The following is a 24,877-nucleotide window of genomic DNA, read 5'->3' on the forward strand; positions in this document are numbered from 1 at the left end:
AATTTACGCCCCTGGGGGTTGTGAGATGTAGATAAGAATGAAACCTTAGCCTATTGTCAGGCACACAGTAAAAGTTTGCTATTATTTAAGTTCATGCATTAAAGGTTGATAAAATATCAGTCAATATTCGTTCAATTGAAACATTCATTTTTTGTAACCAGAATGACAGGTTTTGAACTTTGCTTTCTTCAAGAAAGGCCTTAAAGAAGAAATTTAAATTCAGGCCTTCTGAAGTGGTTGACGTATGCTTAAAAAAGAATTTGTTCCATATACAACAGTTAGTATTTTAGTGTATTCTGTAGACTAGAATTGAATTTTAAAGTGCTTCCTTCTCTTCTCCCCCCCTCCCTTTTTTTTTGGGATGGAGGTTTCCCTGGTGGTTCAGATGGCAAAGAATCCGCCTGCAAGGCGGGAGGCCTGGGTTCTATCTCTGGGTTGGGAAGATCCCCTGGAGGAGGGCATGGCAACCCACTCCAGTATTCTTGCCTGGAGAATCCCCATGGACAGAGGAGCCTGGTGAGCTACAGTCCATGGGTCGCAAAGAGTCCGACACGACTGAGCGACTAAGCACAGAACCGCACATGGCATCCCACAGGAAGCAATCAGAGAAAGAACATCTAAAGAGGTAAGAGATGGCAGCATGATGCTGCAGTTTCTAGAGCTCTGATGTTGTTCACAAGACCGGTACCCTTTCATTTTACTAATGAAGAAATAATAACACTGGACCTCAGATTTGAATCCACAGAGGCGGGCATCTCCTCGTGCCCGCCACGCCCCTCACGCCAGCCACGCCCCTCGCACCCGCCACGCCCCTCGCGTCAGCCACGCCCCCGCACCCGCCACGCCCCTCGCGTCAGCCACGCCCCCGCACCCGCCACGCCCCCTCGTGTCAGCCACGCCCCCGCACCCACCACGCCCCCTCGCGTCAGCCACGCCCCCCGCACCCGCCACGCCCCCTCGTGTCAGCCACGCCCCCCGCACCCGCCACGGCCCAAGAGTTTAGAAGTACCTACTGGTATACAATGAACTGTCGTCATCCTCATCCTCTTCCTCCTCCTCCTCCTCTTCTCTTGTGTACAGGCAAGAAGAGTCTTCGTAGTCTGATTCATGAGGCACATTTTCTTTATTGTCATCACATTCAATCACAACCGTTGGCACTTGTCTGATTTCCGGAAGGCCCAGAGGTCCTGCTTTTGTGACACTGTCTCCCGAGTGTAAACCGGAGCTGTGGTAAGAAGTAGAACAGGGGACCCGCTGCTCTGAGCTGTTTAAAAAGAAAAGAGGACATTCATTCCGGCTAAGGTGTCATATAAATGCATGGGACCTTTTAGCAACCTGGCTGTCCTGCACTCAGAAACGAAAGGTCTGCGGGGCAATTCGAGTCCTATTTCTCACCTACAGCTCAACGTCCTGGGACAGGAGAGTGACCTGGTGGTGGCAGCAGCATCTGCTCTCTTCTGACAGCGGGCAGACTGTTAACTTTTCTGAGCCTCAGTTTTCTTGGATGAAACTGCGTAAATCCTATCTTTTTAGCAGGTCTGGTGCATGTGTGTCCTCCTGGCAGGGCCTCAAAGGAGCCCCACACTTGTTATTTTTAGAAAGAGCCCTCCAAGTGGTTTCTAGACATTGTCCATATCAGTCTATTCTCCAGGACAGCTGTTGGAAACTCAGATGTAGCTATCTCATCCGTTAGAACCTTGAGTGTCTTCCTAGTCCACAAAACCAGTGCTCCAAGACTGATACAGAAAAGTTGTCAAAAATCCACACTGCAAGCTATACCATTCATAGCAAAGAACTAAATCAACTGAAACGTAGCCTCTTAATACATCTTGCCTCCATCTCTGATGGCCAAGGGCAGGAAGGGGAAAACCTTCTGGAATGGTGTGGTCACTTAGAAGACCTGCTCTAAATAAAAGGTCTCACTGCCAGAGGAGAGGGAAAACCATTAGCTTGGAAGCAACAGTTTAAACACTGCCTGACGTGCAATACCTCGTGTTGTCTGCCCCAGCCTTGTCCCGCTACCTCTGTCCCCACACAACTCACCTCGTTCACGTGCAACAACGCCCCGCACACTCCTGGCCTGGGATGTGCTCTCATCTAACCTTCACCTTGAAAATTTCTGTTTACCTTTCAATACGTGTCTTGGGCAACACTTTGCTCAGGTTCTTGGGAGATTCCACAATTTTGAAAACTGGGAACATCCGTTTGCTTACTATCTGGGGAGGAGTTGCCCCTCCCCAGCCAAGTGCTAGATACCTCCAGAGGCAGGGGCCATGCCCTCTTCACGTCTGCAACGGGTGCCTGGCACCATGGCTGACAGTAAATGGGCACTCGGTCAGTGCTGACTGTCTGCTGGGCTGGAATCCCTGACATTTAGGTGCATTTAAAATGGTTGATGAGTCATACTCAAAAGTATTAGTGAAGAGATCAGTCTTTAATTTTCAGGGAGTATTTTTAGTGTACTACAGAGCTATACATGCCCCTGACCTGACTGGCACTTTTAGTAACGGCTTAATACCCGAGTCAAATATGTGGAAGAACTGAGGTAGAAAAGCAAAAAGCGAACATTTATTGAATGTGTCGCCCACTGTGCTGCAAACTTCCACCTCCAGTATCTCATGACATTGTTAATAACAGCCCTGCAGGAGAGGTGTCAGCTATCCTCATTTTAATAAGCAGGAAATAGAGGCTCTGAGACGGTAATTAATAAGCCCATGAGGGCACAGGTGGTCAAGGAGCCAGTTGGAATTTGAACTTGCTCTGTTTCAATATGCTGTATCCAAACACTCAATTGTGATACTTCTAAGATTGTGTATTTTGGTTAAACACAACCCTACTAACCATGCACATATACGCATGCAAGGTGGCGGAAACATCATGCTTTGTCAACAACATGTGTACCAAACAGGCACCATGACTCTGTAAATGTTTTAGATGTTACTAACCAGGGTAAGTAATAGTGTCCCCTCTCCTGTCACGGTGAGGTCACAGGCCATTGAGTTTAAAGGATACATCTTAGACACTGGGTTTAGAATGGTCAGGATGGGGAAAGGACTTGAGTGTTTACCTACTGTCACGATGATCTTTGCACCAGAATGGTAGTGTTGAGAAGCTGTCATAGAGCCTCAAGTATTCACTATCTGTTTTCTTCCCCCCGCCATGGTTGTGAGCACGTGAGATCTTAGTTCCCCAACCAGGAATCAAACCCATGCCCCCTGCATTGGAAGTGTGAAGTCTCAACCCCTGGATCACCACGGAAGTCGCAACTGTTCAGTTCTTTACAGAAAAAGTTTCCTGAACCCTGACCCAAATGAATATTTCTAACCTCTATCATAAGGGGATGACAGAGGATGAGACGGTTGGATGGCATCACTGACTCAATGGACATGAGCTTGAGCAGGCTCTGGGAGTTGGTGATGGACAGGGAAGCCTGGCGTGCTGCCGTCTATGGGGTCGCAAAGAGTCGGACACGACTGAGAGACTGAACCGAACTGATCATCCCTCACCCCTTAGCTTTTTTGTGTGAGCCATATTTGCGGTCCACTTAAACTATTATTTAGTTTGTATTTTAAGTCAACACAGAAAAAAACCTTAAATATTAATTTAGCCTCATCCTAAGGCCACATATAAAAGATGTACATATAATAAGGCATACAAATAATATCTTTATAATCACTAGTTTTATGTTAAGTATGTCTTTAAAACTTATGTTAAAATAAATATGCACCTATTAAAACTTTACATGCCACTGGGTACCATGGTCTGGTGGTCTAAGGCACTGGATTAAGGCACCAGGTTGTTTGGGGGCATAGGTTCGAATGCCACTGCTGCCAAGGAGCATTTCCCCTCCAAGGATCACAGTCTTATCACGGCGAAGGGACTTGCTGAACTCAATGAAGCTATGAGACATGCCATGCAGGGCCACCTAAGACGGACAGGTCACAGTGGAGAGTTCTCACAAAATGTGGACCACTGGAGGAGGGAACAGCAAACCATTCCAGTGTTCTTGCTGAGAGAACTCCACGAACAGTATGATCAGGCAAAAAGATATGACACTGGAAGATGAGCCCCCACCCCAACCCCCGGTTGGAAGGTGTCCAATATGTTACTGGGGAAGAGTGGAGGGCAATAGAGTAGGTACATCATGTGAAATGCCAGGCTGGATGAATCAGAAGCTAGAATCAAGACTGCCTGGAGAAATATCAATAACCTCGGATATGCAGATGATACCACCCTAATGGCAGAAAGTGAAGAGGAACTAAAGAGCCTCTTGATGAAGGTTAAGGAAGAGAGTGAGAAAGCTGGCTCAAAACTCAACATGAGAAAAACTAAGATCATGGCATCTGGTCCCATCACGTCACGGCAGATAGAAGGGGGAAAACTGGAAGCAGTGACAGATTTTATTTTCTTGGGCTCCAAAATCACTGGGACAGTGACTGCAGCCATGAAATCAGAAGAGGCTTGCTCCTTGGAAGGAAAGCTATGACAAACCTAGACAGTGTATTAAAAAGCAGAGACATTGCTTTGCTGACAAAAGTCCGACTAGTCAAAGCTATGGTTTTGGATGTGAGAGTTGAACCATAAAGAAGGCTAAGTGCCCAAGAATTGGTGCTTTCAAACTGTGGTGCTGGAGAAGACTCTTGAGAGTTCCTTGGACAGCAAGGAGATCAAACCAGTCAATCATAAAGGAAAGATGAAATTCCAATACTTTGGGCACCTGATGCAAAGAACTGACTCATTGGAAAAGACCCTGATGCTTGGAAAGATTGAATACAGGAGGAGAAGGGGACAACAGAGGATGAGATGGTTGGATGGCATCACTGACTCTATGGACATGAGTGTGAACAAGCTCTGGGAGTTGGTGATGGACAGAGAAGCCTGGCATGCTACAGCCCATGGGGTCGCAAAGAGTTGGACATGACTGAGTGACTGAACTGAACTGATGCTGAAGTTCCAATACTTTGGCCACCTGATACGAAGAGCCGACTCACTGGAAAAGACAGTGATGCTGGGAAAGATTGACGACAAAAGGAGAAGGGGACGGCAGAGGATGAGGTGGTTAGATAACATTGCCAACTCAATCGACGTGAATTGAGCAAACTCTGGGAGATAGTGGAGGACAGAGGAGCCTGGTGAGCTAAAGTCCATGGGGTCGCAGAGAGTTGGACGCGGCATAATGACTGAACAAAAACAATAACAACAATTAAAACTTTTAAAAAGCTCGTCTTAAACTCCATTAAGGTACCACCAATGATGTGTGCATATATATATATATATATAACATTTTGATCAATTGTGTTGGCTTCAACCAGAGTCTCTCAACCTTGGCATGGTTGGACTGGGTCCTTCTTTGTGGTGGGGGCTGTCCTGTGTATTGTAAGATGTTTAGCAGCAATCTTGGTCTCTACCCACCGGATGCTAGTGTCATCTCCTCTGGTGGTGACAACCCTGAGCATCATCAGATATTGTCCAATATCCTCTGGGGGGCAAAGCTGCCCATTTGGGAACTACTGACCTAGAGTATAGGGCTTCCCTGGTGGCTCAGACGGTAAAGAATCTCCTGCAATGCAGGAGACCCGGGTTCGATCCCAGGGTCTAGCGTACGCAGACAGCTCTGCTACCTGCTGCATCCTCAGAGTTGTACCACGTGAGTCTCCTCTAACGCAGCCTGGGTATTAGTGCTCAGGAATCTGCCGTATTCGCTGAAGGGTGAACTGCCCAGCTCCCTTGACCTGCTGTGTATCAGGCTGGCACTCTGGGGGCGGTACCAACCATCTGACATCGTGACAGTTCTGCTGAGTGCATTATCTCTGCTCCCGCTGTGGTCCCAAAGCAGTTACCCTGTTAACACAGGCGCTCTGAACCCATCTGAGGGAAGCAGCTAGGCTTGTTACGTGGCCCAGATGGGTGAGCTACAAAATGACACTCCATCAGCCTGAAAGTCACCACACCTTCCAGAGTATCTGTCATTGTCCCCGAGGCAAAGCTGACTCATGTAAGCAGATCTATTCTAGGCCACTCAGGTCAACATTCTTTGGGGATTAAGCACTGAGTGTGCTCAGAAGTCACATGGATCTCATTTTGAAATAGAAATGCATATTTTAAGTGCTAATGCAAAGGTAAGTGAAAAACACTTTTAAAATGTGTGCAGTATACTTATTTTCTCTAAAAGAATCATCAACTAAATAAATTGCCTATAATGGAAGTGATTTATGAGCAAGCTGGTTTGGTTAGACTGCACTGAACTGAACTGAACTGAACTGTGAGCTCTCCTGCATCACTCCACCTCAGAACTAGCCCCTCGGGGTTTGGGTGCAGCAGCCCACCCAACCTCAGGGACAGCCTTGATGCCATTTCTTTCGAGCAGCCTTTCCTGGTTTTTCAGAGGAGACCAGCCCCTCCTCTGTGTGGCCACAGCCTCTGTTCCCATCTCTTTTCTAGCACCTGTTGGGTTATATTATAATCACATATCTAAGCATTTACTCCCTGCCCCCAGTGACTGCAAGCCTTTCAAAGACAAGAGGCTGATTATCATTCTCTTCATATCCTAGCCTTGTTTCTTGTCCACATTTTAGGAACTGATGGAAAAGTCAGTCAAATATTTGAAGTCTCTAGGAATCAGAGTAGTCATAATACAGTTCCCATCATTTAATTCATTAAAATAATCATCCTCGACCCTTAGATAGTCTTCCAGTGTAGAGAAAGTGTCCTATGAACAGAGAATTAAAGATGTGGATATAGCGAACTAGGATTCTTAAGAAGATAACCCAAAGAGATAAGGCACAGAGATCTGGGCAAGGAAGAAGGCCAGGGTACCCGGGACGATGTGAGCGTAGACGGTCTAAAAGAGAGCTTATGGTCACCACAGTTTTTCCAACTCTACGCTCATTGGCAATCAGGCCCCTTCAGTAAGATGGTCCAGAGTCAGGCTGCTTTGTATGGTGAGCTAGTTGGGTTAGAAGGTTTCTTCGTATGTGACATTCTACAATGAATTTATACTAACAACAAAAAGGGTCTAAATTATTCTCCAGGGGGAAAAAAAGAGATTCTGTTCCCTCATCTCAATGGATCCAAACAATGGCTCCTAGACGTAACTTTCCTGAGATGTGTTATGAGTAAGAAGCAGAGATGCAATGGGTTTCTTGTTGCCGCAGTGAGGCTGCAGCTCCCTGAGGACAGAAGGGCATCACCATTGTAGGTGATGCTCACTCCCCTGCTTCGTACCTCCCCCAGTGTACAGATGTAGGTACACAGCATCTAACACATTCACTGGCGTATCCCCTGCCTCCTCCAGTGAAAGGGAAGTCTGGGAGGATGTCAACTTTGTTGTGTCCTCACTTTCTCCCCAGAGGATGGAAGTGCCTGAATACTTTCCTTCATGAAACAACTGAATAAGCCAGAAGGAACAAACAGAAGTTTACCTAAAATAGGAGGCCTGCTATTCACAAGAGACACACGAAAATAGGATTCAGGAAGCTTGACAGTAAAATGGCAGTCCTAAGTCAGTAAAAAGCATGCATTTCAAACTCTCTTTGCCTTCATTCTGTCCCCATGACCCGTCCGGGAAGTCCAAAGCTGTTTCTTCTCCCCTTGGTGCTGTCTCCATCAAAAACAACACTTAGCCAGTCTTCTTTTTGGAAAATTCAACTCTCCGTGTGGACTCTACTAAAAGAAGTAGGGGGCTTCCCTGGCGGCTCAGTGGTAAAGAATCTGCCTGCAAATGCAGGAGATGTAGGTTCGATCCCTGGGTTGGGAAGATCCCTTGGAGAAGGAAACGGCAACCCACTCCAGTAAGTATTCTTGCCTGGGAAATCCCACAGACATAGGAGCCTGGTGGGCTACAGTCCATGGGGTCGCAAAGAGTCAGACATGATTTAGTGACTGAACAACAACAAGCCAAATAGGAGACACATAAATTGAAAACACAGGGAGCTTCTCTGAAGGTCCAGTGGCTAAAACTTCACACTCCCAATGCAGGGGGCCTGAGTTCGATCCCTGGTCAGGGAACTAAATCCCACAAGCCACAGTTAAGAGTTCTTGTGATGCAAGTAAAGATCTCACATGCTGCAACGAAGATTGAAGACCTCGTGTGCCACAACTAAGAGCTGGTGCAGCTAAATTAAAAAAAGACAAAGAACACGATGGGAGCCCATCAGGCCCCCATCCCCCCTCACCACTTTTTCCTATCATTTAAACAGTCACATGTTTCTAAGAAATCCACAGACTTTGAAAGCTGAGACTGTTTTACCTTTCCTGTTCATGACTGGGTAAGGGAGAGGCAACTTATTTTTAATAATTCATCAAGAAGTGCATGCCAAGACATTTGTGACAACCAGGGTCATTACACAGTTGGCCCCCTTTCAAGGGAGCTTTATAACCATCACTCTATCTCCATCACATAATAGGGAGATTTGTATAGAGCACTGTGAATAATCCTGGGCATGGGATTACCCGTTATCAAGCACCTTTGATACTCTCCTAGGAAATCAGGGGCAGGTTCTGAAATTAAAAATCACTGACTATTTTAAATCCTTCATCTTCCCTGAAAATACCTGGGAATCATTTCACCACTATTTTTTAAGGAAAAATGTGTCATAAAGGGATATTGCTTTCTGGCATCTGATTTCATATGCAACCATTGTTAAAATGCAAAAGGAAAAAAAAAAAGACGAAGACATGAACCTCCTGAAAGGACAGAGAAAATTTATTCCCCTCCAACAGGATGCTGAAACTGACATTAAACTTCAACAGGAATGGCTTTTGTCATTCAGACTGCACAGAGTCATAAAGGGAGTTTTCAGAGAGAGTTTTCAGTAGGACGTTTCAGTAGGAGCCTAAAAAACATGTGAGAAATTATGCTACAGATCGCAGTGCTTGAGGCTGGAAAATGACAGAAGTAACCACTGACACCCTAGAAAAGAGTTAATCAGCTTCCCTGGAGGAAAGCAGGCACACATTGTGTTGCTTCTCACAGTCTCCTAAGAGAAGAAACTCAACACTGGAGATGTGTTTTTCTGTCGGCCTTTAGTCAGCAGGAAACGATGCCATTCTATATATAGAGCAGGGGACTAAGCTTTCCTGAGTGGAGGATGTGTTTTCAGTCTTTTTTTCCAGTGGTGCTAGTGAATGCAAATGAACGCATTCACATCCCTTTTTCTGTCCTTCTAGGGATCAATGGCCCACATTTCTGAGATGGTGTCTGGGGTCAGGATGTGGTGAATAAAACCATATGACACCCAGAGTCTGACCGAGAGCATTCTCCATTTCTCACGGAGGAACCAAAGCGTGGTTCTTCCACATGACTTTGTCCCCTAGACGTCAGAAACGTCCCAGGTCATGCTTGTCTGGATGTGGGGCCAGGAGGGCAGGACCTGGAGTGAGGACCACGTTTGGGTCCCAGCTGAGCCACTCATTAGTAGAGCATCTTGCTTTTTTGGTTCCTCATCACGTAAATGGAGAAATCCTTCTACCAAACTCACAGGCTGCTGCAAGATCAGAGAATAATGACTCATAAACATCAATATTGGTAGTTGCTGTTTCAGCAAGGGATGTACTCAAAGCTCAGCAATTTATCATAAACCAATCATTACGGATATTATCCATTAGTTTATTGAAACACTTCCTTTAGCCTTTTCAATATCTTTGGCCTGCACAATCTTTCTGGATAAATGGTTTCCAAGAAGATCAAAGAATCGATACTTGTCATCGGGCAAGGATATCCTGATACACGCATAGGAAAATTCAGTGGCAGATTCTCTTCCGAAAAATATACTTCCTTTTTTTAATCCCTTTAAGACTTTGAAAGATGTTAATGAATCATCTAGTCTCATTTTAAACTTCCTCTGACCAGTTGGCTCACCAGCCTTGCAGGAAAGGATCTGTCTTGCTCTAAGTGACATTACCTTGCTCTGAAATCTCATCCTACCCCTTAAAATAGCAATTACACTGCAAAACATTATCTACATGCAGCCACTTACAGATGATAAATTTATGCTGTAAAACTGAAGTACTGGCCTAAAGTAAGAGATTGATAACTCTGGCCTCAAAGGGTCAGAGACAAATGCCTCACCAGAATTGCAGAAGATTTTGAAGAGATGGTCATCAGTATAAGAAAGAGGTGCTTTCCCTGGAAACATATTTCATTTGAAAATATATACCATTTGTTAAATGAGGAACAAAATAGCAAACTTCTTCAAATAAACGCCACTTCACAAATCAGATAACACGGGTATTCGGAGGTTCATTTTTGCTTGGTACCCAGGCATATCTGCCGATCATCACATGAACACTCTGACTTGCAGGTGGAAACACTGACAGAAATCAGTGCAGTAATTATGTCAGACTAATAAAGCTAAAAGAAATCCAAGGGCCCATCTAGTTCACGGCCAAGAGTTATTCTTTAGAATTTCCCATGACCCTGGAGGCCACATAAATAAAATTTTCACCTCGAAATGTTTTTATACTAAGATTATAAACCAACTGTGATCTTTGAAGGTCTGTAGATAATGATAGAATAATAGAACTAATAAAGATTGAAGGGATTTTTTTTTTGGGGGGGGTTACTGATTTCAATTTCTTCTGTCCAATGTTGAAATTGTCCCTTTTTCAATAATCTGGACAGGTAGTAATATAATCCCTAGCTAATGTATGCAGTACTTAGTATTTTACTGAGTAATAATTTTACATTATTATTGTCCTCATTAATAAGAGTTCAGGATGGTTCTGGAAGCCTTTCTGAGTCTGGTAAGCCATTGTTGGTCTGTATTAACACAGATATACAACTCCTCTGGGAAAACCATTATTTCTAAAAATACTCACATAAGGGTTAATTTCATGACATGGAATTAAAGAGTTGAGCAGGCCATCAGCAGATGATCTCACCTGTAGGGTTTTTCTTTATGAAGCGCATGAGTAAACCACTTGGGACAGTGGCCAGCCTGATCTTTTTAAAAGATCTCCTGTGTTCTCTCCAAAGGTTCCTAGGTTCTCCTTATGTCAGATGACAATCTCTGTCGTGTCCCTCATTCCCTATGGTTCTCTGAAAACCTGGCGCATAACTGTCAACTTCCTGCCTTTTCTTATTAAAAATCTCATCGCCCAGTTTGGAGTTATCACTCCTTGCTTTAATCCGCCTAGAATATACTCTCATTCCTTTTCCCCTCTCCCCCGCCCCCGGTTCTTTCTGTCTCTTAGATGTCAGTTTCAATGCAGCTCTCCAGAGAAGCCCACCTACCAGCGGACCCCCTGCCCTGCTCCCCAGGATGCCCCCCACCTCCTGCACCCGGGCAGGTACTGACCACCCAGGGTGTGCTCCCAGCAGGCTCCAAGCCACACTCAGGGCAGGGCTGAATCACCAGCAGGGCAGCAGCGAGCTCTGACGATTCTGAGGGTGAGGAGCTCCAGGAACACAGGAGGTGGAGGAGGGAGGGGGAGACACCCAGAGGTCAGGCTCCCTCCCACCTCCTGCAGCACCCTGGTCACCGGGGTCTGGATGCTCAGCGGCTCCTGGCCCCGGGGCAGGATGGGGAGCCCTGAGCAGACCTGGGCGTAGTGACGGTCTCTCGTCCCTGACTCACTGGGCCGGTGCACCACGTGCCCCAGCAGCATCTCTCCATCCTCGCCAGGGCAGGGGGGAACACGGGTGGGCAGCAGCATGGGAGCAGGGGCTCCCGTACCACACACACCTCCAGACTCCCCAGCTCCTCTGGGATGTGCTCAAGCTCTTTCCTTGGGGAGAGGAAAAGCAGCTGACAGTGAGCTCCTGGCCAGGGTCAAGCCTCAGTCACTGTTGAAGAAAGAGGGCCAGGACAGAAGAGGTGCAGCCACGCTGCTGCGGAAGGAGGCCCTGGGGCCACCCTGTGGAGTCACCTTCAAAAACGATGTGACTCATCAGTGAAGAGAAAATAAATGAAGATGATCTAATGCTGGGAAACCAACCCAAAATTTCCAACAAGATTGGATCAATTTGCAATATGCCTTCTAGGGGCACTCAAGGTCGATTTTGTGTGTGGTAGAATTTTGCTTAACTTTCACTATCATTTATTTATAGACATTTACTGTATGCCATATAATAAGACGACTGAGGTGGACTGATTGTCATTTGTTCCTCACGAACAACCCTATTGAGGTTGGTGGTGTTATTATTAACCCTGTTCGAAAGATGTGGAATCAAAGGCAAAAAGAAGTGTGATCTCTGAGACTGCAACCTTGGCAGTTAGATTCTAGAGCCCATGTACTTAGCCATGATGCAGGGACCACCTCCAGCCTGGCCAAGCTGCCCAGTGACTTTGATGAACACAGAAGATGGTCTCTAGTTCCCTCCTCCTGCACCCCTCTCCCAAATCGAAAGAGCCAGCTCTATATCGCTTTCCTTACAAAGATCAGTATAGTCAAAGCTATGGTTTCTCCAGTAGTAGTAGCTGTTGGACCATAAAGAAAGCTGAGCGTTGAAGAATTGATGCTTTTGAACTGTGGTGTTGCAGAAGACTCTTGAGAGTCCCTTGGACTGCAAGGAGATCCAACCAGTCCATCCTAAAGATCAACCCTAAATATTCTTTGGAAGAACTAATGCTGAAGCTGCAATACTTTGGCCACCTGATGCAAAGAGCTGACTCACTGGAAAAGACCCCAATGCTGGGAATGATTGAGGGCAGGAGGAGAAAAAGGTGACAGAGGGTAAGATGATTAGACAGCATTACCAACTCAATGGATATGAGTTTGGGCAGACTCTGGGAGATACTGGAGAACAGGGTAAGCCTGGCATGCTCAGTCCAAGGAGTCACAAAGCTTTGGATACTACATAGTGACTGAGCAACAACAAAGCGCTTATAACTAACTAGAGACTTCAGTGTCATCAGACATAGGTTAGGGTAATGGTTAAGAACATTCATACAAATCAAAACAGATTTAGAGTAATTTTGGGAGAACACGAATAAGATAGAAAAGGGTCTAGAAACCACCTCAATACATGATTGATGAAAGTATTAACTTGAAAGAGATAAATCACTAGATAAAGGGAATATTAGCTATCTTCAAAGATTTAAAAGTCTCTCATAGGAAAGGAAGATGAGAAATAAGACTGGAACAAGGGAATTATAAGAAGAAGAAAGAACTCTGCAGTAATCAGACCTTCTGGACAATGGGGTGAGTTATCCTGGATTCCGTCCTTCCTCTGATCTCACCCACCTGCAAAATCCCAGTATCTCCCTCCTTCCCCACTTGCTCTCTGATTCATTTCAGTAAAGAACTTGACCCAGTGTAGGTCCAACAGACCTATTCATTGGTCTACACTTGACTGAAATATTCTAGAAAGACACAGGGAAATCAGGAATAACTCGTAACTTATTGGTTAGTACTTTTCATGGAAACTTTCTAAATGGCATGCTTTAAGTTGAAATGTACCTAGTGACATCCTACTAGTATGCTGGGTGAGCATCTTTTTCAGATGGTCAGATATTTCCAGAAGAGATACAAAAATGTTCTTGGGGGTTACAGGAGATGTGAAGAAATTGCATTCATTGCTAGTAGTCTGTTTTTTTGTTTTTTTTTTTTAATTTTTTGACGTGGACCAATTTTAAATTCTTTACTGAATTTGTTACAGTAGTGCTTCTGTTTTATATTTTTCAGTTTTTTGACCCCGAGGCATGTGGGATCGAACCTGTACCCCCTACCCATGAACTCTCAACTACTGATCACTAGTCTTCTTTAGGAACACAGTTGCCAAATTGCTATGAAAGTATCTACAAGTTTGGCATCAATTTCTGTACAATTTCTGCAGAAGGGCACTGAGTTTGTGAACTACTCTCTTGAGCAGCTGGTATGGGGGAACCCAGCCTTCCTTAGGTTCTTTGCTGACTTAGTCTCCCTAAGTGGTGTGAGGATTAAAATGATAATAAAGTATGTAATAGACCGAAAAATGCCATCCAAATTTTACATTATTATTGCCCTCATTAACAATAACAGTAGTTGTTGAGGGAATTCCTGGTGGTCTAGTGGCTAAGACTCCACACTCCCAACGCAGGGGGCCCTGGTTTGATCCTTGGTCAAGCAGCTAGATTCCACTTGTCGAAACTAAAGATCCTGCAGGCTGCAACGAAGCCCTGGTGCAGCCAAATAAATAAGTAAGTACTTTAAAAATATGAGACACATTCATTAAAAAAAAATAAGAACAGTAGTTGAAAATACTGGCAATGGGCCAAATAATTCCCCACCCCCCACAGTGAGGGGTGATATTAATGTGAACCAATCCAGTCAGAATTCTCAGTGATAACAACTTCCCTTGGAGTCATTAATATCCCAAACATAGACTACTTGGCTGAGACAGAGGGAGGGAAAAAGCCACTGAGAGGCAGGAAAAACTGAAAAGTTAAAAGTCGCTCAGTCGTGTCCGACTCTCTGATACCCCATGGACTGTTGCTCCCCAGGCTCCTCTGTCCAGGGAATTCTCCAGGCAAGAATACCAGAGTGGGTTGTCATTCCCATCCCCTGGGGATCTTCCTGACCCAGGGACTGAACGGGGCTCTCCTGCACTGCAGGCAGATTCTTTACCGTCCGAGGTACCAGGGCAGCTCCCAACTGTGTCCATCTCTGCCTGGCGGCTGGCCGGGCTCTCGAGGCTGAGGCTCAGTTGCAGCCCGTCGGCAGGACCCAGCTGTCTAGCCTGGGGCAGGCACCCGGGACCCCAGCCCAGACATGCCCCACGCGAGGCTGCAACTCTACCTTCTGGTCACGCCACAGAACAAAGTCAAGCAACACACCTTGGAATCACACTGGGAAACAGCCACCTCTTGGGCACAAGCGAGGTGGTATTTGAACACATACATGAGCGATTCAGAACTGCTCTCCCTGGGTGGCGGGGGTTAGGACTGCTACTACAGGCCTGTCCTTGGATTCCCCCTGGAGGCAGAATCTGATGAAAGAGGAGACTTCGCAGGTTGTAGGTACTTATTCAAGCCTCAAGCTCTTAAATCGGACTTCATCTGCAGCTTCCTCTATCAGTGAGAACAAGGTGTAGCTCTTCCCATTTCTTTGCTTTTCTAGCACTGCTCTAGCTATGATCATCTTTTCTTATTCTACATCTGCATTGCTTTTCACATCATAAAAGTAATATACACAAAATCAAAAATTAAGCAGTACAGAAAGAGATGAAATGTCAAAAGATTTTCTCCCATCTCTCTGCCCTTGGGGTTACCATATTAATAATGATGTGTATACATTTCCAAAAAATGTTAATGCCTACAGAAGCACAATATGTACTACCCATCCATCCATGTGTCCATTCATCTATCCACTCACCCCATATACACACACTCACACATATATATGTGCACTACCTCTTGATAAATGTGATTGTTCTAGTCTGGCAACTGGCAAGATGTTTTTTTCCTCCAAACTTCTCTTGACATTCAGATTTTGGTCTGATTTCGCTTTCAAGCTGCCCTCCCCCACTCCCCCCTGCCCCACGCTGGCAGGAGTGCCAGCCCTTGCGCTGGTCTTCCTACCCCTTGGTTGTGGTCAGATGCCCCAACCCCACTTGGCCACCCCAGACAAGCCCTCCCCTCGCGCCCTCCCCCACCCCCTCCCTCACCTTTCCAGCCTCTGCATGGTCATGGCCAGCGTTTTGTTCAGCTCCTCGATCATCCTGCAGCCCGAGGGGTGCAGGGGGAGGGAGCCGGTGGCGGAGGGGAGGTGCTGGCCCAGGCTGCCGTACTGCAGCTGGTGCTGGATCTGGGAGGGCAGGACGGTGTGGAGGTGCTGGGCGCCCCCCTGCGGGCCACTCTTCTGGGCAGCGTAGGACGCCAGGGAGAGCTCTGGCCCCCCCACAGGCATGCAGATCATGACTTTCTTTGGAGGTAGCGGAGGCGACAGCTTCACTGGCAGGCAAGGCAATTTCACGGGGGCGCCAGGATCTGCAGCAGAAGGAAGGCGAGAGGCAGACGTGAGTTCAGGGGCACCAGGAAAAACCTAGAACACCACGGGTGCCCACCTGGGCCCGTGGCCCTTGGGATGGGGCCCTGAGACGAAACGCACCACCTGAAGAACCGGCGGGTGAGTGCTTCTCAGCGACCTGTGTGAGTGGCACTCAACCGCCAGCTCTCCCTTCCTGCTCGAAGCATGTTGGGACCCAGGTGCTGGGGACGTGTGCAACGCTGGGATCCAGGTGCTGGGGGCTGTCAAGACTGAGGCTCACCAGCAGGAAGGGGGGACATGCTCTTCTGCATATGGAAACCCAAGGATCTTCAAAGAGACCTTTTTTAGGATATGCACAATGCCGACAATTTTGCCACTGTAATGGGAAAACAGCCTCTTGGCTGGCACTCTCTAATAGGCATGGGATTAGAAGCCAGGCTGAATTCAAGCCCACAAGGAGCGTGTCCCTCCAGAGGTGACTGTAATGCCACCAACCTTAATTCCCGTATCTGGGGACAATTATCCCACGCTTTACAGCATTCAGGGTCACAGAGCATGACCAAGAAGCCCTGCTGTTCTGCTACGACATCCCCTGAGCCTCAGTTTTCCCATCCATAGAAAGGGAGTACTGTCCACCCTCTAGGTGCGAGGAGTAAATAGATTCACATCTACACCATCTCCGTGTGAGGGGATCAGAGGGCTGAAACCCACCCTGAGGTCTGGGTTTGAGTCATCCCAGAGGAAGGGGCAGCTCTGTGTAATCAATTCCTCCAAAGGACACTTTTTAAGAATTCTACAAAATCCCCAAACAAGTTAGCAGCGGACTTGAGCATAAAATACACCCAGTATAGTCCTTAATAGGTAACATCTGCTTGCTTGCTTAGTCATGTCCGACTCTGCAACCCCATGGACTGTAGCCCACCAGGCTCCTCTGTCCATGGAATTTCCCACACAAGGATACTGGAGTGGGTTGCCATGATAGGTAACAAATGCTGTCTTAATTCATTCTGAAAAAAAGAATAATATATGCTAGGCTTCTCCCATGGCTTGTTGTGAGGGTCAGACAAGATAATGTGGACATGCTTTGTAAACTGCAAAGCATGACATATATCTGAGTCCTATCACGAATAGGACTCTGGCTGCCCCTGTGAGAGTCCACCTGGCCTGATCCTTCCTAACCTCGGAGGCAGAAGATAGAAGCTGAGAAAGCAACAGTGCGTGGTGTTTCATCATAAGTAGTTCAGTTCAGTTGCTCAGTCGTGTCTGACTCTGAGAATCCATGGACTGCAGCACGCCAGGCTTCCCTGTCCATCACCACTATAAGTGACTTCCCTGACATTCACTGTAAATAAGTGGGTGAAAAAAGCTGGTGACAGTGAATCAGGTAGCAAAGCACAGAGGTTTCCAAGGCACCGCCCTAAAAGTTTTCCATGCCTGCAACATGGCCCTGTGGGAAGGGAAAACGGCAAGGCCCTCCAGGCTCCAGTGTGCCATTCCAACACGCACAGCCCTGCATTAGTACTGAGCCCCCGTGGAGAGGATGCAGAACCAGGAGTTAGAAAACCTGATGCTCTGCTATTAACTGTGTGTGTGTGTTGGGGGGGGGGGGGGTGGGGATAGTTGCTCAGTCATGTCTGACTCTTTTTGACCCCATAGACTGTAGCCCGCCAGGTTCCACTGTCCATAGGACTGGAGTAGGTTGCCATGCCCTCCTCCAGGGGATCTTCCCAACCCGGGGATCAAACCCTGGTCTCCTGCACTGCAGGCGGATTCTCTACCATCTGAGCCACCAGGGAAGCGCTCTGCTATTAATTAGCTAAGAAATATATTTATGCTTCTTGGGACCCAGGCACTTTTATATCTAAAAATCCAGGGATTAAAAATGCTTCATTTACTTTGACAGCATCTCCCTGAACACGACATTCTGCATCTCTCTGATGCATGATATTTATGGGTGATGGGAGGACACACATGGCCTCCTGCATCAGTAACGATAAATGAGGTATAGGCAAAGTGCTCTGCTTGCTGACTTAGAAATGGATGGGTCTTCTGCAGCCAGACTGATCGAGACTCAGTACATTCATAAATCTGTCTCTGCTGATGGAGTGGAAAGAGCAAAAACCAGTTCCAGAGAACACGAAAAATAAACCCCAGCTATGTCACTGAGCTATAAAACCCAAGAGGGCTGTATTTCCAAACCTGACATAGCTCTGGCTTATGACTTCAGACAAGAAAATGAAAACCCCAGATGACTTCTGTAGTGGAGCCTGGCGTCAGAGCACTGCAGTCTACGCACAGAACGACTCTGGGCTAAATGGATCCACCCCCAGCCTCTCCCCTCCCCTCTTCAGTTAACACCAGCTGTAGCACCTACAGAAAGAGGCATTTGTAACTGCTGCTGTTATCAGACAGTGTCATCAATGATAGTAGCACTCAGCATCCTAATGAACCAAAGTGATGTAAGAATTTCTCAGGCATTTGCCACCTGGTTCCAGTGAGTCAGAATCTCTGATCTCCTTTCATGAATAAAGGCATCCATTCAAAAACATGAAGAGTTTACAAGAAGCACACTTAAGTTTATAAGGACAGTTCAGAGGCCAGTACCACAAACCAAAAGGCAGAGCACCGAAGAACTGATACTTTTGAATTGTGGTGCTGGAGAAGACTCTTGAGAGTCCCTTGGACTGCAAGGAGATCCAACCAGTCAGTCCTAAAAGAAATCAGTCCTGAATATTCATTGGAAGGACTGATGCTGAAGCTCCAATACTTTGGCCACCTGATGTGAAGAACTGACTCACTGGAAAAGACCCTGATGCTGGGAAAGATTGAGGGGAGGAGGACAACAGGGAAACAGAGGATGAGATGGTTGGATGACACAGTTAACGACTCAATGAACATGAGTTTGAGCAAACACCAGGAGATAGGGAGGGACAGGGAGGCCTGGCGTGCTGCAGTCCTGGGGTTGCAAACGGTCAGACGTGACTGAGCAACTGAACAACATCACAAACTATGGAATCAGATTCCCTGGGCTGCAAGGATGGCTCCGCTAATCCCTTCAGGCCACCTTAGGGACTGTAAGGTAGGCTGGCCCTTTTTTGGTCAAATGCCTGGAAAGGCAAAAATGTGTTGACTGACCCCTCATGGTGAGAGGGACAGAAGAGTAACAAGTGATTAGGTTTCAATGCCATCAGCCTGCCTAGGTCTCCTGAGCCAGCCTAGCACACAGACACCACAGTGGACGCCTGACGTGGTGAGGACTAAGTCCAGAACGTGCCAAAATCCTAAAAGAAGGGCCATGATCACATAGGCATCCCCAGCCCCCGACTTGGTCTCAGAGGCACTTGGCAAAGAGACAATTTTGTTATTAAGTGGATCCTCCCTGTCATCTCCCCGGTGGCCTCGCTGAGATGCTGGTGACACTGGGCCATGGAGGGGCTGTTCACCAGCCAACTGGGTCACTTGGGCACCTCAGCTCTCCTGCAACTATACTCAATCTTATAAAAGTCAAATTACACGTTATTCATTGTCAGGAAAGTGCTCTCAAAGAGCCAGAACTGCAGATATAATCGTGAGAACACACATTTGTTCCTAAGATCAGTATTTTGTTAGAAATGACAAGTTATGGATAAAAACTCATCCTCTGGTTTACTTTTTCACCAGTGCTGACTTGGGCTATTGCTCCCAGGGAGACCAGGCAATGACAGGCCAGGAAAGCGATATCAATATCGGGGTGGCTGAACCCAAGCTTTCCACATGACAGATGTGAAGGAAGGCGAGAGGGTCCGGAGGTGGGCAGCAGAAAGGAGCCCGCATTGGATGTGCCCCCCAGGGAGGACTGCTGTTTGTGACCATCCAGGCAAAGGCTAGGAGGGAGTCAAATCAAAATCTCAAAGTCCTGGAAGCAAACACACACACGCTGGTCTGGTCTCAGAACCCCGGAACCAGGGGTTCTCTCTGTGAGGTTCAAAAGCAGTAAATTTAGATCATAGACAACAAAATACTACATAGAGTATCTCTCTATTAAGAAGTAGCATAGCAGAAACTAACCCCATTCCCTGATAGCTCAGATGGTAAAGAATCCGCATGCAATGCAGGAGACACAGGTTCAATCCTTGGGGCAGGAAGATCCTCTAGAGAGAGGAATGGCAACCCACTCTAGTATTCTTGCCTGGAAAATCCCATGTACAGAGGAGCCTGGTGGGGGACAGTCCATGGGATCTCAAAGAGTTGGACACGACTGAGCAACTGATTACACACTATACATCAGAAACTAACATAACATTGTGAATTATACTCCCATTAAAAAAATATATATTTATGGATGGAAGATAAGATATCTGAGGTTTGATTCAAAATAATCCTATGGGAGAGGACCACCAGAGGGTTAAGGATGAAACAAGACTGGAATAACCAAGGGGTACATAGAGGTTAACCATAATAAGCTACCTATGTATATGTTTGGAAGTTTCCATTATAGAAAAATTTTTAATAAAGGAAAAAATAAACACTGCTTGCAACATGGAAAAAAAGAGGTAGTACATTCATGGTTGAACTAAGAAGTTCAAGCTAGATCCATGTTTTATGAAGGAAAGATGGGGATGGCCACAGTTCATCTCTAACTCTCTACCCACCTGATGCACGATATTTACTCACTGTTGGAGGACATGCTCAGATTTCTTGCATTTACAGTGATGGTGGTGGCTGGTCTAAACCATCTGCAGAGCATCCCCACTTGCCCATGTGATTCCCAGCGTACTTGCTGACACCTAAGGCTGGACCATAAGTTTGCCCAATGGATGACTCTCATGTTTCACTGCTACTCTTATGAGGGGTGGCTTTTTTACCTAGGTTATCACATTTCCTTTAAATACTACAGAACGCATGAGAATTACATTTCATTTTCAGCAGCACTCAGAGATGGAGAACAATGTGCACAGATTCTCCTAAAGAAGAAAATAACCTGCTACGAACTCTTGGGCAAACGATCATCAAGCTCCTCTTTTAACACCTCTGCAATGGGGCTCTCTGTCCTGCTGCTGACGGGCAATAGCCAAGGACCCTCAGGGAACACAGCAGACCAAATCCCCACTCCTAAGGGAAACTTGCTCCTGGGACAGTTAAACAATGTCCAAGAGGAAGAGTCAGGGGCAGCAACTTGGTGCCTTCTGCATTTCAGGGAGACACTGGATAGCCTCAGTTACATTCATCCATCCACTTATAAATCCATTCAACAGCAGCAGCATCCATTTTATCCAAGCAACGTCAGGGAGACAGGCTTGGATGAAATCAAGCAATTGTAGCTAAAGGCCCACAAAAGATGTCCATTTCCTCCTCCAAAAAGTTACCTCCCTCACCACAGCTTTCAAGGTTCTCCAGTTTCCTTTCAATCCACTGCTGGCCTGATCGTTCTTGATTTCCCTAGGAGAATCGCACATTCCTGCCAAGCTGAGCCATTTGCCATGCCATGAACATGCTAAGCCATGCCATGAACATGCTAAGCCATGTCATGAACATGCTATGCCTTGAATGCATGAGCCTCTCTGAACCCTGCTTCCTACTTCCTGGCATCCTCCCCTGCAATCCCTACTTGTCTTACTCATCTTTAAGGCCTGTCTTAAATACATCCTTCTCTACCATGGTTTTCCTGATTCTTTCAAAAGGATTTGATCTCTTACTATTCGAATTTCTTCAGAAACATGTTTATACATCTTCAGATTAAACATTTTCTGTAGCTTACAACCATCTACAACTCTGAGAGCTGATAAGAGAACACTTTTTATAAACTGTGTCAGGGTTGGAAGAGTACTTTGCTCATAGTGCAAAAAACACATAAAATATAAGCACCACTCAGACTTAACAAAGGAAGGAAATCCACGCGAGCCACAATGTGGATGAACCTTGAGGATAACACGCTCAATGAAAAAAGCTAGCCACAGAAAGACAAATTGGGCTTCCCTGGTGGCTCCGATGGTAAAGAATTTGCCTGCAAGGCAGGAGACCCAGGTTCGACCCCTGGGTGAGGAAGATCCCCTGGAGAAGGAGATGGAAACCCACTCCAGTATTCTTGCCTGGAGAATTCCACGGACAGAAGAGTCTGGCAGGCTACAGTCCATGGGGTTGCAAAGAATCAGACATAACTGAGCAACTAACAGAGTAGTGAAATTCATAGAAACAAGGAGTAAAAAGGTGGTTACCAGGGTTAAGGAGAGATAAAGGGGAGAGTGTTTAATAGGCAGAATGTCAATTTTGCAAGATGAAAAAGTCCTGGAAATCCATTGTGCAATATGATTATATATAACATTATTGACTGTTATATATATTATTATTAACCATTTTTAAATGGTTAAGGTGGTAAATTTTATATGTTTTCACCACAAAAAGAAAAGTGCCAAGTGAATTAAATCTGCACCCTAATAATACTACCAAAAACCAAAAGGTACTTTGCTGCAATCTTTGCCTGGATCACAGAGGGCAGAGCTGAAAGCATCCTTTTAAACATGTTTCATCAACAGACAGATTCACTAAGAAAAGAATTTCTGTATTTTGAGAAAAGACAATCAGGACCAGAACACTAGGGAGAAATGGGTATAAAGATTAAACTCAGGTAAATTTCCCATTTCTGCAAAGTGTCAGTTATCCAGAGACTGTGAACCCTAAACTTCTTTAGGAGGTTTCTGAGTTACTACCCATTTTTTATTTTTTCTGTTTAAAAGCACAGCTGAGGTTCAGGGTCCGATGCTCTAATCATCAGTTTTCTTGCACTTTCTGAGTAGAAAGCCAGGAAGGAAGGCAGGGACAGAGATGAAAGGAGCTGGGTGATTTGGGAGAGTTGGAGAGGAAGCTGAAAGAGGAGAACAAGGAGGGTGGGTGGGATATTCTAGGGGAGAAATGGGGCCAGAGGATCAGACAGCGACAGAGCCACACCGTGAACTGACAGATGAGAATGTGACTGTACAACAACCCACTGTGGACACGCCTCAAAACTAGAGAGACAGGCGCTAAATAGAAATACTGGTTTTACCTTGACAAGCTCTGCAGAGAGGATTCTCATTAGACACCTGATGGGGCTGAAAAAATGCCACAGGCCACGGATGCTGTCTGGCAGGGAAATTTGCAGTTGCAAATACTTCTTAACTTTGAAACTAGCAATCAACCAGTTCTGGTAATACAGTTAAGTTTCCCTGTATTTCAGGCTCTAAAGACAGTGCTACAAAGTCACATTAGCAGAAGGACTTGTTTTTGAGGATCAGCAAGAGTTCCTTTCTTTGCTGAATTGTTTGTTTCCAACAGTGGTCACGTGCTTCCCATGTGATCAGCCCCATTCTTGATCCTCAGACTGTCTCTTTCTAGCATGTGCTTTGAAACCCAACTTGACTACTTTTTCTCTTTATAGTCAACTACCTTAAAAAAGTTATTTATTTTCAAAGGGCGGATTAATTTTTTTTTTTTTTTGCCTTTGAGTTATACAAAAAAAGCAGATTTTCTAATTTCTTAAATAGACTAAAAAGCAAGGAGCCAAAAAAGCCAACCCAAACAAACAAAACGTGAAGAAAAGTAATGATTTCATTATCACAAATTTAAAGAATAGGTATCTTAGTGGAGATAGCGTAAACTAATGGTGACAAGTGAGGACTCTGGAATAAAATGAAATGGATAGAGTCTATCTAGATATTTCACCATGACTAAGTTATTTAACTTCTCTGAATTTCCTTTTCCTCCTCTATGAAAAAGAAAGAATAAAGATACTAGTACTGTAAATTTTTCCAAAAATGGCACCTGCCATTATCACCTAAGTGTGATTGTCAGACTGTGAAGTTCAGCTATCACATAAATTGATTATCCTTCATTCCAGTGGCTCCTGTGGGGTACCTAATCGCAGGTCCCTTATGCAGAAGGAATAGATTATTCATGCAATGTTTAATATTTTATTTCTGGAGCCAGGATGGCTGGAGAGGTGATTGATAAAGACTCAGAAAAGTAGGAGACTATATTTTTTGCTTCTACCACCCTTTTCTTCTGGGGTCAGCCATCCTTCTAAGAAGAATACCTTTTGAAAATTATTCATCTCAGATCATATTGGTTATGCAACGAGCTCTGCTGGGTACTGTCCTTCCAGAATGGAAAGGAAGTTAATGCCCAGCAACTCCTAATCCTATATTATATCCGCTGCGCGCATACTGATGTTGGAGATAAGTTGGATGAAGATGACAACGAGAAGAAGAAAGATAGTTTAGGGGAGCAAGCGGGCTTCTATCTACTGGCTGAAGAACTGAGAAAATGCATGAGACAATCTCCAAGTTAATTATGGTTTTTTGGATTAAATGGAAGCAAATGCCAAAGCAGAGATATTTCTGCATATCTTTCCCTGCATGTACCTAGCTGTAGTCCAAGTCCAGGTTCATGCTTCCTCCAGCATCCACCGGGCCATTAACCACTGTCACTTTCTATTAATCACGCATGGTGTCTTTCAAACTGTTGTCTGTTTCCTTTTAAAAATGTCCACAGAACAACAGACACCGAGAACACGCTAAAACTCCCAAGTCTCAATTTAGAGTTCTGCTAGAATTCTCAGTTTATTAATTCCTTCTGACATGGCCCAGATGTCTCTAGAGTAATTAGTAACAGAACAGGGTTAATGTGGCTGCCTCATGGTGATGCAGATTGTGATGGATGGTTCACTTACAAAAATGAAGCAAGTTCAATTGAGTTTAATCCCAAAGGGGAAGCACCACACTTGCACCCTGTATACATCTGTGCCTACCTCGTCGTCATCATATTTAAGTGGCTACCAGGTACAATACGGTAAGAGATCATCAGCTTTCACATACATATATTTTTTTATCCATTTCGCCCAAGCTCTATGGAAGCGAGATGTACAGATAATGGGTAAAATTCACTCTCTTGGGGAAAGAACAAGGGGAGCCAGAGAGACAAGGCTAACAGAGCAAGAGAATCCTGTAAACGCCAG

The 24,877-nt window shown here is 45.6% G+C and overlaps 1 protein-coding gene across 4 annotated transcripts in view; it reads right to left on the reverse strand.

Moving 5' to 3' along the window:
• PHACTR1 (phosphatase and actin regulator 1) overlaps positions 1–24,877 on the reverse strand; it is a 489,267-nt gene that overhangs the window by 39,138 nt on the left and 425,252 nt on the right. For all 4 annotated transcript variants that reach the window (XM_061147620.1, XM_061147622.1, XM_061147619.1 and 1 more), the window contains 2 exons: positions 15,587–15,908; positions 1,014–1,264 (listed from right to left, as the gene is read on the reverse strand). In XM_061147620.1, the coding sequence (XP_061003603.1) occupies positions 1,014–1,264; positions 15,587–15,908 (573 nt within the window). The remainder of the gene's footprint in view (positions 1–1,013; positions 1,265–15,586; positions 15,909–24,877) is intronic.

This window comes from Dama dama, chromosome 7 (genome assembly GCF_033118175.1).
Source record: "Dama dama isolate Ldn47 chromosome 7, ASM3311817v1, whole genome shotgun sequence".
NCBI lineage: Eukaryota > Metazoa > Chordata > Mammalia > Artiodactyla > Cervidae > Dama > Dama dama.